Here is a 17553-nt window from a genome sequence, read left to right as displayed (position 1 = left end):
ATATATTTTTTAATTCAGTTTACTCAAGTTTTGTGTAGAATATTTTTGCATTTGTGTTTGTGAGGAATACAAGCAAACCTCATTTTATTGCACTTTGCTTTATTATACTTTGCAAATACTGTGTTTTTTACTCATTGAAGGTTTGTGGCTACCCTGTGTTCAGGCAGTTTTGATGTTTATGTTCATTTTTCATTGCATTTATTGGTGCCATTTTTCCAGTAGCATTTGCTTACTTCATGTCTCTGTCACGTTTTGGTGATTCTCACAAAATTTCAAACTATTTCTTTACTATATTTGTTATGGTGATCCGTGATTAGTGATTATAACTCAAAGCTCAGGTGATGGTTAGCATATTTAGCAATAAAGTAATTCAATTTAGTTAACATATAGTGTATTACTAGTTCCAGAGGTAGAGTTTAGTGATTCATCAGTTGCATATAACACCCAGTGCTCATTATGTCCCGTGCCCTCCTTAATGTCCATCACTCAGTTACCCCATCCCCCCATACGCCTCCCCTACAGCAACCCTGTTTGTTTCGTATGGTTAAGAGTCTTTTACGGTTTCTCTCCCTCTCTGTTTTTATCTTATTTTATTTTTCTTTTCCTTCCCCTATGTTCATCTGTCTTGTTTCTTAACTTCCACATATGAGTGAAGCAATAAAGTATTTTTTAATTAAGGTATATATATAGGGTTTTTAGATGTAATACTAGTTAGTGTTGACGTCATAAACTACAGTACAGTGTAAACATAACTTCTATATGTGCTGGGAAACTAGAAATTCATTTGACTCACTTTTTGTTACAGTTGCTTTATTGTGGTGGTCTGGAACTCGACCCACAGTATCTCTAAGATATGCTTGCGTTGATCTGTAGTTTTCTTCTCTTGTAATATCTTTGCCTGGTTTTGGTATTGGGGTAATGCAGACTTTATAGAATGAGTTGGGAAATACTTCCTCTTTGGTTTTCTGTAAGTTTGTGTATATTGGTACTATTTCTTTTTTTCTTAAATGTATGGTCAAATTAGCCAATGAATCCATTTGGAACTGAACTTTTCTTCATAGAAAGATTCTTTAAAAAAAAAAAAAAAAAGAAAAAAAAGAAAGATTCTTTAATTAAAATTTCTAGTTTTCTAACACATCTATAGGGCTCTCGAGGTTGTCTGTTTCTTCTTGAATGAGCCTCAGTACTTTGTTTTTAAAGGAATTTGTCCCATCTCGTAAGTCATTGAATTTATAGGCATAAAATAATTCATAATATTCTTTTACTGTTCTGTTCTATCTAGAGACTCTATAGGTGTGTCAGCTCTGTCATTTCTGATATTGGTGATTTGTGTCCTTTTTTTTTTTTAATTTCTATACTCAAACTCATGACCCTGAGATCGAGTCTCATGCTTCACTGACTAAGCCAACCAGGCTCCCTGATTTGTGTCTTTTTTGTGTGTGTCTTGATCAGTTTGCTTAGAGATTTATTAGTTTTGCTCTCCGTCAGGTTCATTGACTTTCTCTATTTTTCTTGTTTTCTATCATTGATTTCACTTTGATCTTAATTTTTCTTATTTTCTGTTTACTTTGGATTTGATTTGCCCTTCTTTGTCTTGTCATTTAAGGTTGAAGCTGGAATCATTGATATGAGACTGTTTTTTTCCCTTTTTTCAATGTAGGCATTTCATAAATTTTCCCCCTAAATTCTGCTTAAGTAACATCATATAAGTTACTTTGTTGTATTTTCACTTTCATTCATTTCAAATCCTTTCTAATTTTCCTTTTGATTTCTTTTTGACCCATGAGTTCATTAAAAGTCCATTTTTTAATTTCTATATATTTAGAGATTTTCCAGATATCTTTCTTGTGGATTTCTAACCAAATTCCATTGAGAGAATATACGTTGAATGACTAGACTCCTTTTAAATTTATTGACATTTATTTATGAGATTATTTTACAGTGATGTATGTTGGTAAATATTGTGTATGCCCGTAAATATATAATCAGATGTTTTTAAATGGAGTGCTCTAAAAATGTCAGGTTTAGTTAATAAATGGTTCAAGTCTACTCTATCTTTGTTTGATCATCGTCCTTCATTGCTTGGTGTTCATTGTCTTGAAAACCATTGTTTCATGTTCATGTCTGCTCTTGTTTTTTGTGAAAGAGTCATCCAGTCATTATTGCTCTATCCTAGCCAGAAATGGAAGTCAGTTTAACAAAATAGATGGGGATTTTGCCATTTAGGATTAAAATCTAGAAGTGGTTTAGTTCAAGGAGTGGTGAGCATTATCTATAAAAGCCAGACAGTAAATATTTTAGGCTTTGCAGGTCATATAGTCTCTGTTGCAGCTACTCAGTTTTGCCATTGTAACATGAAAGCAGCCATGCTTAGACAACACATAATGAGCATGACTGCGATCTGATTAACTTTATTTATAAAAGCAGGTAGTAAGCCAGGTTAGGCCTACAGGCTACAGTTTGCTGACCCCTGATTTAGTTGGCTGTATGTATTTGTCTACTTTATTATTTCTATTTCTGTTATTTTTATTATTCTATTTAGATGTCTTTATTTTGTAAGCCATCTGAAGTTATCTTAGAAGTGAATGATTATGTTTTAAGTAATTAAGTGTCCACAATTTATTAGAATTTTGTTTAAATGTAAACAGTATGCTCAAAATAGAACTAAGTAGTGGACAAAGAACATATATCTAGAGCCATAAATATCTTGATTCCTTTCAGTCTGGGAATCCAGCCAAAGGAAACCATATGAAATGTAGAAAAAGCTACTTAAAAAAAACAGTCTGTTACACCATGGTTTATAGTGGTGGAAAATTAGAAAAACCTAGATACTTAACATTGGCGCTAAGTAAATTGTGGAACATCCATTTGTGAAGATGCTGTGTAGCTGTTTAAAATAGTGATTTTTAAAAGACCATGTAGTGAGAGGTCTGGGAAATTTTCTGACCTAATGTTGAAAGCAGGAATAGACTACAACATTCTATGTGTGATCACAGTGGTAGTGATGTTAAGCGTCTCTGTGAGAAAAAGTATGGCATGAAAAAGATCAGAATGATAGAATAACTTGGTTTCTGTTAGAAAGAATTTATTTTTCATTTTATAATGTTTCTGGGTTAAGACTACTACTATTAAATAAAACTAGAAAATAGGCCCAGATTTTACTTGTGTCATAGTTATTTTTCAGTATTTCTTATGAGATTACCACAGGCTGTTATTTCTTTGCAAGCAGGTGTAAAAGAGAAGAGGGACTGTCCTGCACAAGAATTTGTTAGTGGCTCAGTTTGGATTCTGCAGAGAAAAGCCACATTTAGAATCAGGAGATAAGGAGCTTAGCTGGGGCAGTTTATTTGGACTGCCCCGGAAAATGAAGTCTTAGGCTCCTTCTCCAGGGCATTTCATGCAGCCTCTTGAGTGCTTTTCTTTCCCTTTAAGAATCTGAGGTCTCAGCATTTGTTCAAAGAGCATATAAATAAAAAGGATTTTCCTGTCATTGCACGTCTCAAGTGTACAGCTCAATGAATGTTCACAAAGTGAGTACACTTTTGTGTCACCCAGATCAGAAAGTAGAATCTTACCAGCACTCTCAGAAGACCCCTCCCCAAAGGTAGCCCCTAACCTGACTTCTAACACTGTCTCTTTTTTTGAACTTCATATAAATGGACTCCTTTGGTAAATCATATCTCTGTGTAAGTTACTCGTGGTATCACATATAGCAGGAGTTCATTCGTTTTCATTGCTGTGTAGTATTCCATTATGTAACCATACCGTCATATATTTATCCTTTTTCTCTTGAATGACATGTGGCTTGTCTTCATTTGGCTATTACAAATGGGGCTACGATCATCATTCTTATATATATCTTGTTGAAAATATATGTGGATTTTGGTGGCTAGATGCCAAGGAATCAAATTGCTGAATCATAAGGTCTATGTTTAACATTAATAGCTTTATTAATAGACATTTTTCCAAAGTGCTTATAGCACTTTACAGTTCTACCAGTAGGGCTTAAAAACCTAGTTACTTCTTGGGATGCCTGAGTGGCTCAGCGGTTGAGTATCTGTCTTCGGCTCAGGGCATGCCCTGAGCCTGGAGTCCAAGGATCAAGTCCCACATAGGGCTCCCTGCAGGGAGCCTGCTTCTCTCCCTCTGCCAGTGTCTCTGCCTCTCTCTTTCTGTGTCTCATGGATAAATGAATAAATAATCTTTAAAAAAAAGAAAAGAAATCTAGTTACTTCTTATGCTCAGTGGAACTTGATATTATTGTACCATGTGTTTGTTTCTATTAGTTTAATTTTAGCTATTCAGATGGATGTGTAGTAGTACCTTATTATGGTTTTAATTTGCATTTTCTTAATAAGTGAGGTTGAGTACCTCTTCATATGCTTATTGGCCCTTAGAACATCATCATTTGTGAAGGGCTTGTTCAAGTCTTTTGCTTGTTTTCTATTCCACACCATTTTCTTATGAATAGGTAAGAGTTTTTTTTACATATTGTGTTGGTCCATTGCCAAATTTTTGCCTTTTTACCTAGTGCTGTTTTCTTTTTTTTTTTTTTAAGATTTAATTTAATATTCAGGAGAGACACAGAGAGAGAGAGAGAGGCAGAGACACAGGCAGAGGGAGAAGCAGGCTCCATGCAGGGAACCTGATGTGGGACTTGATCCCAGGTCTCCAGGATCATGCCCTGGGCCAAAGGCAGGCACTAAACCGCTGAGCCACCCAGGGATCCCCCTAGTGCTGTTTTCTAGTGATCAGAGCTATTTTATTAATGTAATTCACCAAATTTGCCTTTCATAGCTATTCCAATATAAGTATCCCTGTCTTGAGGGCACAAAGTTATTCCCCTGTGTTATTGTCTAGTAGCTTTACCGTTTTACTTTCACACTTAGGTCTACTTGTCTGCCTGGAGTTGATATTTGTGGGTGTGTATGACATGAGGTAGAGGATTCCTTTTTGTCCCATATGGCCCCAGGTGCCCCAGGGATATACATTTCAAAACTTTTCTTTTTAAGGAATCTTTTTAACTTTTTAAAACATGTTTGGGGTGTCAGGGTGGCTCAGTCACTTAAGCATCTGCTTTTGGCTCAGCATGATCCTGGTGTCCTGGGATAGAATCCTGCCTCTGACTCCCTGCTCAGCAGAGTCTGCTTCTTCCTCAGCTCATGCCCCTGCTCCTGATCAGGCTCTCTCTCTCTCTCACATAAATAAAATATTTTTAAAAAAATAAAAGATTTTTAAAGTTCAGTACAGTCTTAGTATTAAAAAAATTCATTTATAATTTTTATAAATACTGCTACCCTTCACAGTCTAAGAGAACATTGCAGATGGTCTTTTCTCCCTAGCATAATAAGTTTATGACCAGAAAGTAAATTAAACACTTCTAGAATGTTATTGCAGGAAGAAGGTTAAAATCATCTTGTCTGACTCCTATGTTTTTCTTATTGATGTAATTCGTATTTAACATTAAATTTATCATCTTTTTAAAGGGTATAAATCAGTGATTTTTCGTATGTCTGCTGTGTTGTACAACAATCACCACTAGCTAATTCCAGAACATTTCCATCATCACTGAACGAAACCTTGTACCTATTATCATTGGTCCCAATTCCTTCCTCCCTCATTCCCTGACAGTCACTTTCTGTCTCTGTGAATTTATCTATTTTGGACATTTCTTGTAAGCGATATCATACAAAATGTAGCCTTTTGTGACTGACTGACTTAGTATAATACTTTCAAAATACATTCATGTTGTAGCATGAATAGTACTTCATTCTTTTTTATGGCTAGGTGATATCCCATTGTATGGGAATACATCATTTTGTTTGTTAGTTAATAAATGGACAATTTAGGTTGTTCCCCTCTTTATTATTATAAATAAAGCTGCAGTGTATATTCATGTACCAGTTTTTGTGTGACTATGTACTTCAGTTCTCTTGGCTATATAACTAAGAGTAGACTTGCTGGGTCATATCGTAATGCTATTTTTTAATGTTTTGAGGAACTACCAAACTGTTTTCCAAAACAGCTGTTACCATTTTACATTTGTACCAGCATGAGCATTCTAATTACTCCGCATGCATACCAATGCTTGCTTCTTGCTTGCTTGCTTGTTATCTTAGTGGGTATGAAATGGTATCTCATTGTGGTTTTGATTTGCATTTACCTAACGACTAATGATATTGAGCATCTTTTCATGTGCTTTTACTGGCCATTAATCATACCTTCTTTGGAGAAGTGTTATTCAAGCCTTCATCCATACGGTTTAACTGGACTGCTCGTCTTCTTATTGTTGAGTTCTAGGAGTTCCCTATATATCCTAGCTATTAGGTCTGTATTACATATTTATTTTTGCAGATATTTTCTCCCATTCTGTGGGTTGTCTTTTCACTTTTTTAATAGTGTCCTTTGACACTAAAATTTTAATTTTGAAAAATTTATCTTTTTCTTTTGTTGCTTGTGCTTTTGGTGTCATATCTAAGAAACTGTTGCCTAATCCAGGATCACACAGATTTATAGCTATTTTGCCACCTAAGAGTTGACAGGGTTGTAACCATTACATTTAGATCTTTGATTCACTTTGAGTCCATTTTTGTATATGGTATGAAGTGGGAGTTCATCTTCATCTTTTTGCACATGGATATGCAGTTGTCTTGGCACCATTTATTGAACATTCTTAGCACTCTTGTCAAAATCAATGAACTATATATGTAAGGGTTTATTTAAGGACTCTTCCATTGATCAGTATGTCTAATATATCTACCATTATGCCATTATTGTGTCCTAATAACTGTAACTTTGTTGTTTTAAAGTCTGGAAGTATGAGTCTAATAGCTTTGTTCTTCTTTTTGAAGATTGTTTTGGCTTATTCAGAGTCTTGCATTTCCTTGTGAATTTTAGAATCAGCTTATTCATTTATATAGAATTGACAGTTGGAATTTCAGTAGGGATTGCATTGAACCTGTAGATCGATTTGGGGACTGCTGCCATCTTAACAATATTAAGTCTTCTGATCCATGATATCTTTCTATTTATTTAGATTTTCTTTAATTTCTTTCAACATTGTATTAGACTTTAAGCATTATGACTTTTACACTTATTGGATTATATTTATTCCTGAATATTTTATTTTTGATGCTTTTATAAATGGAATTATTTTGTTAATTTCATTTTCAAATTGTCATTGTTAATGTATAGATATAGTCAATTTTTTCTATTGACCTTGTATTGTTAAGCTTTGCTTAAAGTCATTTACTAGCTCTAATAATTTTTTTGTGGATTCTAGGGTTTTACATATAAAAGATCATGTCATCTACAAATAGAGGTAGTTTTACTTCTCTCCAGTCTGGATGCCTTTTATTTCTTTTCTTGCCCAATTGCCCTGGTCAATACTTCTAGTACATTGTTGAATAGAAATGGGAAGAGCATGCATCTTTTTTGTTCCTGATCTTAGGCAAAAAGTGTCTATGTCTAGTCTTAGACCATTGAGTGTGTGTGTGTGTAAGATTTATTTATTTTGAGAGAGAGAGTGAGGGAGCATGCATGGGATGGGGGAGGGGAATATGCAGAGGGAGAGAGAATTTCAAGCAGACTCCCTACTGAACATGGAGTCTGACATAGGGTTTGATCCCACAACCGTGAGATCATGAGCCAAAATCAAGAGTCAGCTGCTTAACCAACTGAGCTACCCAAGCACCCCAACCATTGAGTGTATCAGCTGTGAGTTTTTCATAGGTGCCTCCCCTTTATTAGGTTGATGGCATTCCCTTCTATTGCTCTTCTCCTGAGTGTTTTTTCATGAAAGGGTATTGTTGGAGTTTGTCAAATGCTTTTCTTTTTCTGCCCTTTTGATTTTATAGATGAGATGGTAGGTCCTATTTCCTTGTCCTCAGAAGGTTGGATCTGTGTGCTATTACCTTATACACAGACTTCCTCTCCTGACTCTGCCCAGCTAGGCAGTCCACACTGTGGTGGTTTAGTTGAGGTGTAGCTTGTGATCAGCACTGTAGGGAAACCTCACCCTCCTGCCTTTACTTCCTTACCCTTGCCTGGCAGTGCTAGTAGCCTTCTGGAGAGAGAGAGTCATGACCCTTTGGGTCATCTTTTGTTGAGATAGAGTGTTGTCTGCTTTCTTTAAAGATGCTACTACCAATTGTCCTCCTGCTTCTGGTATGCATGCATGAAAGACAACTGTCTTTGTAAGTGTTCTGACCCCATTGTGTGCATATAAAGATACTACTTCTTGGGGCCTGGTACAGGCATACAGAGAGCTGTTTATTAATGCCTGCTGATGGCTCCCTGCCCCTCCTTAACGGTCATGCCTGTGGACTGGCCCATTTGCACCTTGCCTGCTACATCTTTGGGAATGCATGCTTTTGCCCCCTCTAGAGTCATGGTTCTACCCATGTACAGCTGCCCTTGTTTGGGTTTTCAGTGGAGCAGCTGCTTGAGAAGTTGTCTCTCCTCGCCTGCAGTTAGCAACTACTTGTTGAGTGGATGGCCACTGTGATGCATCCAACTGGGGCAAAGGAAGGACTCCCCAGGCTCTCAGTAGCCATAATTAATTTCAGTCAAATTAATTTATTCCTGGTGTTAGTTCTATAAAAGCTAATTGGGTGGGAGCCGTTGGCTTGCCAGTCACATAACCAGTGGGTCCCGTGATGTTCCTCACATGGGGACTTTATCACCTGGTGCTCCTCACTCAACTTTAGTAACCACTTCTAAAGTACTGGTCCTTCTTGTCAGTGTTACTTACTCTCTAAGGCGCTTATATAGCCTCAGTGTCTAGACCAGGAATGTATTTGGAACGAGTGAGCCTGTTAAAAGTAAAATCAGAGCTTGTCACTCCTGTGATCAAAACCTCCCAAATAGGGACCCCTGGGTGGCGCAGCAGTTTGGCGCCTGCCTTTGGCCCAGGGCGCGATTCTGGAGACCCGGGATCGAATCCCACATCGGGCTCCCGGTGCATGGAGCCTGCTTCTCCCTCTGCTTGTGACTCTGCCTCTCTCTCTCTCTCTCTCTCTCTCTCTCTCTGTGACTATCATAAATAAATAAAAAAAAAATTAAAAAAAAAAAAACCTCCCAAATAGGTTTCCTTCTCACTCAGACTAAAGCCTTCTGCCTGAAATACATGCTCTGATCTCTGCATGGTTCCCTTCCTCACCACCTTATTGGTGAAGCCTTCCCTGCCCATCTTATTTAAAATTGTGAATGTTCCCACCACTCCCCCCCACCCCGGTTCTACTTGGGGTTCTCCTTCCCTGTTTTATTTTCCTCCAAGGACACTCCCCTTTGGGAATGAAGGTTCTACCAAAAACAGACTGTTTCATACATGACTCTTCCCAGCACCAGGCCCATTGTAAGCACTCAATATAGCGTTGCTGAATGAACAAGTGGATTTTATCTATTCTACAAATGAGTAGTGCTAAGCTGAAGAGCAGTCATTTTGCCCCCACAGTATATTACCAGTCAGTCAGTGGCAGACCAGACACTGGAACAGCCTCTCATCCCTGAAGTTTCTCAGTGAGGTTTCTCAGGCCTCCTCTGTGAAGCTCTTCAGTGGAAGAACTCTCAGTTGTTAGTCTTTGTAGGCTTTCCTTCCTTGGTGCTCCCCGGAAAGTCAAAACTATTCTGTGGGGGGATGTTACTGACTGTATATAATAATTGTCTTTTACTTTGATGCAGCCTGAAAATGAGAGAAGAATGTTCTTCAACCTTTGCCTCGGTCCTGGAACTGACATCGTGTTAGGGCTGACTTCTGATAGAGGGCGCACCACAACCCCCACCACGGGGGGGTTTAAACCCACCCACTGTCATGGCTTTTACTTTTTTAACACATACTCAAATCCTTCATTACTATGACCCCACAGCAGTTTTTTTTTTTTCTTCTCCTTCATTTGGTCTATTCAGGGACTTAATTTTTCAGGTCTAGAAGACTGTTCACTTTAAGAACTATTTTAGGAGGGGCACCTAGATGGCTCAGTCAGTTAAGCATCTGCCTTCAGCTCAGGTCATGATCCCAGAATCTTGGGATCGAGCCCCGTGTCAGGCTCCCTGCTCCTCAGGGAGCCCTACTTCTCCCTCTCGCTCTGCTCCTCCCCCACCTTTGTGAGTGCTATGTGTGTGTGCACGCATGCGCGCACAAGTGTGTACTCTCAAAAAAAAGCAGGGGGAGGGTATTTTAGGAAATAATCCCAGTAAAGTTCTTAATGGTATATGTTTGTTTCTGTTCCTAAGCCCTCTCCTAAGCCATGAGATCAGCTTTATCCTACAAAGGTGGAAATGCCTGTTTTTCTTGCTTCATCTATAGATCATCAGAATGGAGTGGTCTGGCTTTTCAGGATGGACAGGGCAGGAGGTCCTAAAAGGGAATTTCTCAACTTTTCTCCCCACGATCAGCATTATCTTTTTTTTTTTTCCAGGTTGTGTCAACACTGCTTATAAACATAATCCCAGAGGACCACATCCCACTGAGCTTATCTGGAAAAGCGAAGATCAGTGGCAAAGCCTGGGTGCAGGAATCTCCTCGGCCTGTCCCCGGCTTTAACCCTGACTCTATGTGCGAGTCCCAGGTGTGGTTGCCTAGATGTGCAGGTTGGAGTCATTTCATCCCAGGTTTAGACACATCGATTTAAAACAGAGAAAGGGAGGCAGATACATAGAATCAGGTGTCGTGGTTCATAAGACAGGGAGGTGTGCCCAAGTTGGTGTCACTTTTCATTTTAGAAAGAGTCAGAGTTGATTGGTAGCATTGACCCTCAGTGTAAACCTCACAACCCATAGGGGAGCAGGAGGCCTCTGGATTCAATTCTGCAAAACTTGGAAATCCGGAATGTACTGTTATCCCTTGAGACCCTTGCATGGCTCAAAATCATAGAGCTGCTGTGAGGTTCTAGGCTGTGGGGATTAGGCCTAGGGTAGTCAAACCTGGGCACAGCACTCTTGCAAGTGAGCAAGGCAGTGGCCCCACACTAAAGATTTCCAAGGCCTTAAGTCCCTAGCTCACAAGTGCTTTGTCACAGCATCTAGCAACATTCCATTTAGAACTGAAGCTGATGCTTTTCTTTCTCTTTATAGATTATATGCTTAATGTGTGCTACATTATGCGGCTAGCAATCCTTCCTTTAATTAGCTTCTGATGCTTTAACCCAACTTTAGAAAATACAAACGCCTTAAAAGATGTTAGAAAGGTTATGTTGTTCTTGCTTCTAGGGTCAAGGGAGGGAGCGTGTAGGCCAAGGTTGTGGTTACAGAGTTTATACTCTAGATGTTCTCATTTCTAGTCATAAGGTCCTTGTAAAGGGTACTTGACCTCAAGTTGGTAAGAGGGGGTTGTGCATGCAGGAGGACATGTAAATACACCGAAATCTCTCTTTCTATGTGTGTGTGTGTGTGTGTGTGTGTGTGTGTGTGTGGTATAGTCCCTAGAAAAAAATAATTTAAAAATATTGGTCTCTATGTCCTCATCTCCTTTATTTAGGAAAAAAATATATTCCATTTATACCCTACATCTTTCTTTTTTGTTGTTTTATGTGTTATAAGTTTTTACTAAATTCTAGTTAGTATAGTGTAATATTAGTTTCCAGAGTAGAATTTAGTGATTCATCACTCCCTGCAACTTTCCATCAAGGACTTGAGGCAGGTTACAGTGGAGGAACCTACACAGTAAGGTTAATAAAACACAGAGAAAGGAGGGGGTAGCTCACACACACTGGAGGTGTCCCCTCCATTCAGCATTGGTGACTGTCCTCTCCACAGGTGATCATCAGAGAAGGGGAACTGCTCTGTGGTGTGCTGGACAAAGCGCACTATGGGAGCTCTGCCTATGGCCTGGTCCACTGCTGCTATGAGATCTATGGCGGGGAAACCAGCGGCAAGGTTCTTACCTGCCTGGCACGCCTCTTCACCGCCTACCTACAACTCTATAGAGGTTTCACCTTGGGTGAGTGCTGGGCAAGTGGCCCTGGGGCCCCCTTTCTCCTGGCCAGCGCACTCATTAGGATGTCTCCCTCACTCTACTAGCAGCTTCCTGGGGAATGGCCAGACTTCTTGTATACCTCTGTCCTCTCTTGGCTGCCAGCAACACATCACAGACCTGGTCCTTCTCCGTGTTCTCCACCCCTCCCCCACAGCCAGCATTTCTTCACGCATTTTGGTCCCCACCCTCTTCTCCACCCCAGCCTCTATGGTTTTCTGTCCCTGAGCCTGATTTTTCACACTCAAACCTACCTCCATCGTCTCCTATAAGTGTGCTTCCGGAATTCCTTGAGCAGTCTGCGCTCCACAAAGGGCCTTCCCTATCGTCAGAACTGGCCATACGTCCCCCATGTCAGAAACACAGTGTTGGAGCAGACCTGTTGGGGTGACCTAATGTAAGAAGAGGAACTACCTTGTTTCCTCCCTGGAAATGAACACACACCATTTTAGCAAGGTGGCCTTGATAGAGATTGCAAGTGTACTGTTACTTCCTGAGCCCTTCTGCAGTGTTCCTATGAGGAGCAAGTGACATGCTTCATGTTGAACATGAGCCACTGTGAGTGTTGGAATTGTCTAGTTCATGGTACCCTTAGTACCTTGAACCTTAGTGGTGGAAGTAGGACTCTGCTTTGCAGACTTGCTTGTGCGCAGACATGGTCGGAATCTCATCATTGGGATTCTAGCTGAGGGCCTGCCTCAGCTAGAGCTTGTTCACTTGCCTGCAGTGGGACCTGTGTAGTTATAGGATAGATATTAATTGTGGAAAAGTAAAAATAAATACAAACATGATAGTAATTGAAAGCCACCCAGTATTCAATCATCAGAAATGATGACTAATACTGATTTGATGTATGTCTTTCTAGACTTGCCAGTATAAATGCATTCAGAAAACAGTGAGATCCTACACTACACAGTTTGGTAATCTTTTCCTTCCCATTATGGAATGTATTTATAAATCTCCTAAAATAAGCCTACAGCCTCAGGTCTAGGGCTACAGTTTATTCCAGTTGTGTAGTTGTACCACAGTTTATTTAACCAGTTGCTATAATTAAACATTTAGGCAGTTTCCTGGTCTACACTTTATTGCCAGGAAGAGGGCCCTGGAACAAACATTTTTAAAAATGAAAAGTAGGGACGCCTGGGTGGTTCAGTCTGTTAAGTGTCTGTTTTCGGCCCAGGTCATGATCCCAGGGTCCTAGGATCGAGTCCCACATTGGGCTCCTTGCTCAGTGAGGAGCCTGCTTCTCCCTCTGCCTGCCACTCCCTGTGTGTGCTCTCTGTCTCTAACAAATAAATAAAATATTAAAAGAAAGAAAAGAAGAGGAAGATGCCACACCCTGATCACAGTGGAGGACCACACCCAACAAACCATGCCTACAGCTCTGCTCGCACATGTCCCTGAGTGCAAAGGCCTTCTAGAAACCACGAGACTGAGAAAGGGAGCTGGGCCAAGCTGGGCACAACTCTGGGGGAAGGGCGGGTTAGAGAAGTCACCTCTGCCCCAGCCTTTACAGCCAGGAGTCAGTGGAGGGACAGCAAGGTGGCCTGGAGCCAACCCCTTAGAAGGACTCACTTTCGTGATCACCGCTTCCTCACAGAGGGACTCTTTCTTTCCCTTCCTGCTCATATATGTTCTTTAGAGCCTTTTAAGCTTCAAAGATGTGGCACTGGGAATTCCAGATATTTTAGCTTAGCTTCTGCACAGTGCAGCCATTGATTTTTTTTTTTTTTTTCTCCTATTTGGATCTTGGCTGAGGGATTTCTGAGTCCAATAGCACTCACACATAAAGACGGGAAATAGTTGATTGAAGGATGAAGTAGAAAGATGCCCTGCCCAAGGTGAGGAATTCCTCAAACTTCTGGAGCCAGAGGACAGGTTTAACTGCAGTGACAGGCTCAAGTGTGTGCCTGCATACACATACAACTATGTAGGGTAGGCCTTGTGATGTGTGATTTCTGGTGATGAATCGAAACCAGGATGTTCTTTCCCTCTCTGTCTTCCTTCTCAGTTTTTCATCTAAAACCTCATCTTCATCCCTAGCCCATTCATCCAGTGCTTGTTTATTGAGTGGAGGTAGTATAGCTGGTGGCTAAAAGCACAAGTGTGTAACTTGGTCCTGGGTGTACTTTCTACCTATGTAACATCTGACAGGTAGATCAAGTTTGAGCCTTAGTTTGACCATGTGTAAAATGGGGATTAGAATGCTTGCCCTGTGGGAAGCATTTAAGAGATGGTGACAAGCTCTCCATATTGATGTTTGTATCCTCATTGCTGTTCTGGTGCTTCCTGTGTTTGTGGCACTGGGCACTGTGCCCTGACCTCTCACAGTGAGAGGTCAGGCCCGGTCCCACACAAGCCTGTCTGTCTTACCTCATAGGTGTGGAAGACATTCTGGTTAAGCGGAAGGCAGATATGAAGAGACACCTGGTCATTGAAGAGTCCACCCACTGTGGGCCGCGGGTAAGGAGGGTCTGGGAGGCTACAGCCTGCTGCAGAGGGTCAGGTCTCCCATGGGACAAAACTCACACCCTCCTTCCTTGGCTGCTGCCTCTAACATGTTCCTTATCCCATCGTAGGCTGTCAGGGCTGCGTTAAACCTGCCAGAAGCCGCATCATGTGATGAGGTCCGAGGGAAATGGCAGGATGCCCATTTGGGCAAAGACCAGAGGGATTTTAACATGATTGATCTGAAGTTCAAGGAGGAAGTGAACCATTACAGCAATGAGATTAACAAGGTTAGTCCAGCAATGTGTGCACTTATCACCACCATTTTAAATGCTAGTTTTTAAAAAAATTACATTTTGCTTCTCAACTGGGGCCCTGTGGAGCCATTTGGCCGTTTAACAGCTAACTAGGTGAGATGTGAGGTGGGATGTGTGGAATTCATCATTTGGAAGAGCCAAGAGCTTCATTCTCTTACCCAATTAATGCTGAAAGGGAATGCTTTGCATTTTTTTTTTTTTAAATGTATATGTGTTGGGGTGACTGCATCAAAGGGGAGTGAAGAATCCCCTGAGGCCACTGTGGGATGGAGAGCAAAATGGAGGACCAAAAACACTGCTGCTTGCTATACAACAGAGCCAGGGGTGAAGGTGGGGGCTCTAATCCTCACTGCTATGTACTTGCTGTGTGACTTTGGGCAAGTGATAGAACCAGTCTGTGTCTTGGTTTCCTCACCTAGAGGTAGGGAGCACCTACCTCACAGGGTTGCTGAGAGGATTAAGGAGCTAATCTACAGCATGCTCTTGGCATGGTGGAAGCACTCTGAAAGTTCCCCAAAGCCCCTGTCTGCTTTTCTGCCAGTTCTTGTACAACTCAGAAAAGAGAGGGAAGTCCCCGGACAGGACAGCATTATAGACTGGGCTCTCCACTTTCTTGTCCTAGAGCTGGGGCTTCCAGTCCTGCAGCTTGAAGGAGCCAGCCTGGCCCTTACCCTGCCTCCTGGGCCTTGAGTCCCAGCCTGAGAAGGAGAGGGGGAGCCAATGTGAGTGCTCAACAAAAGTCAGTGTTTGCTGGATGTCTTCTTAAATGGCTCTTGGCATCCCTTAGACTGCCAAGAATGCAGACATCCTATTAGTACAAGGTTGTCCTTGAGAGGTTTTCTTGAGAGGAGCCTTCCCGGTACCTCTCGGAGAACCAGGAGGCTCAGTTTCCAGGTTTGACTGAGAATGCTGGGGCATTGTTTCAGAAGCATCTCAGGATTGCTTCTTGTCCCTCCAGCTCCTCTTTTCCATCCGTATCCCCCTCCACCTCTCCTGTGTTGGTCATGGATTCTGCAGCCCTAGGCAGAGGCTTAAATAAACTGGGAGCCCCTCCTGGCATCTCAGGTTCCACGTAGAGGGCTTTGCTCCTGTCTGCTGGCTCTGGAGCCAAGGCCAGGCTCCCACATGGTGCTAGGGCAGCATATTGGTAAATGTGAGTGTGACAGTGGACATTGGTCCTCACTGTTAGGTGTGCAGGAACCAAGGCTGTGTCTGCTGGGCAGATTCACAAGGGTATCCCCTCAGATTTTCTTTTTAACCAGCTCTTTTTTAGAATCACAAACTGGATATGCAGGCCCCTCTGGTTCTCCCTTTCTGTTCTCATTTGCCAGTGATAAGAGCCTCAGGCTTCTTGGCAGAGGGTATCAGAAGAGTGCGGGCCATCATTTGTTAGATTTCTCTCTAGGAGTTCTAGCAAAAGGATCCTAGCCAAATGAGACCTCTTACTTTGAGTGGGATATGGCACTCATCTCTGGATAAATAGTCTAAGTTCATTGCTTCCGTATCCTGGGTTTACCTTGTGATTTGGGATTACCTTGGGATTTCAAAAGAGAGTGAAGTCACTGACTTGATGTGTTTATTTAATCTGCAGGCATGCATGCCATTTGGCCTGCACAGACAGTTCCCAGACAACAACTTGCAGATGATGGTGCAGTCTGGAGCCAAAGGTTCAACTGTGAACACCATGCAGGTGTGAGCAAAGGCGGGCCGGCTGGTTTGCCAGAAGGGTGGGGTGATGGCAGGAGGCAATTTGCAGATTTTTTTCAGTTTTAAAAGGATCATGTTCCATATAAAATGTAACAAGCACTAAAAAACAGAAAGCATATGGAAATCAGTACAGGAGGTAACCACTGCTAACACATTAATATTATAAACAAACACAGGCCTAAGTGCATGTGTGTGTGTAATCAGGCTTAGCTGAGATCCTGTCATGGCCTGCTTTTTTTCATTTATCATTATAAGCATTGTCCTAGAGGACCTCTGATTGAAGGCCTATTACCTCTTTGGGTGGCTGCAGTGCTCTTGCAGTATGTTCACAAATGTTAACATTTCTTCTTAAAGTCCTGAGGACCTTGGCAAGTGCAGAGCACTATAGAGTGGGCTTCTGAGGCCAAAGGCCATCAGGAAGCCCTCTTGACTGAAGTGAAATCCAGACATACTGCTCTCCCCTCACCTGCATGAATATTAAGAGGTGCTTTTATTCTCTTTTGGCCTTAGAATTTAAGGATCACAATAAATTACTTCTCTTCAGGTAATTGCAGGCCTCAATTTCTCCATTAGGGCCTTTTGGTTCCTTCCAGGTATAATGTGATGATTCTGAAACATGGCTTCTTTTACCAACATAGCCCACTTAGAAGTGACCCCAAATGTATGAAATCTTGATAAGTCAGCAAAAGGAAAACACAGCTCTTTCCTTGAAACACAAGCTCCTCTAATTTATTTGAAAATCTAGGTTGGCCTTTTAAAACCAGTTTTCATACAACTTTTCTTCCATAGCAGGCTTTCCCTCTGCTAGGACAAAGCTTTAACACATGTGTGGATCTTGAGTTTCCTTTGGGTTTCTTTTCCTCCAGATTTCGTGCCTGCTAGGCCAAATCGAATTGGAAGGTCGGAGACCCCCCCTGATGGCGTCTGGCAAATCACTGCCCTGCTTTGAGCCTTATGAGTTCACCCCAAGGGCTGGTGGTTTCGTCACTGGCAGATTCCTCACTGGCATCAAGCCTCCTGTATGTATTTGGTTTTTGCTCTTGGCTCTTCTCATTGCTAGGCTCAGTGGTAGGAGGCCCATGACCTGTACCAACAACTTTGAACTTTGAG

At 41.3% G+C, this 17553-nt stretch overlaps 1 protein-coding gene across 1 annotated transcript in view; it reads left to right on the top strand.

Annotated features, from left to right (window-relative positions):
• POLR1A (RNA polymerase I subunit A) overlaps positions 1 to 17553 on the top strand; it is a 71881-nt gene that overhangs the window by 33235 nt on the left and 21093 nt on the right. The window contains exons 15-20 of the mRNA XM_041755116.1: positions 10419 to 10568; positions 11755 to 11938; positions 14352 to 14434; positions 14551 to 14709; positions 16328 to 16426; positions 17310 to 17462. Of these exons, the coding sequence (XP_041611050.1) occupies positions 10419 to 10568; positions 11755 to 11938; positions 14352 to 14434; positions 14551 to 14709; positions 16328 to 16426; positions 17310 to 17462 (828 nt within the window). The remainder of the gene's footprint in view (positions 1 to 10418; positions 10569 to 11754; positions 11939 to 14351; positions 14435 to 14550; positions 14710 to 16327; positions 16427 to 17309; positions 17463 to 17553) is intronic.

The sequence above is a fragment of the Vulpes lagopus genome, chromosome 5, assembly GCF_018345385.1.
Source record: "Vulpes lagopus strain Blue_001 chromosome 5, ASM1834538v1, whole genome shotgun sequence".
Taxonomy (NCBI): Eukaryota; Metazoa; Chordata; class Mammalia; order Carnivora; family Canidae; genus Vulpes; species Vulpes lagopus.
This window is presented reverse-complemented; position numbering and strand designations above follow the sequence as displayed.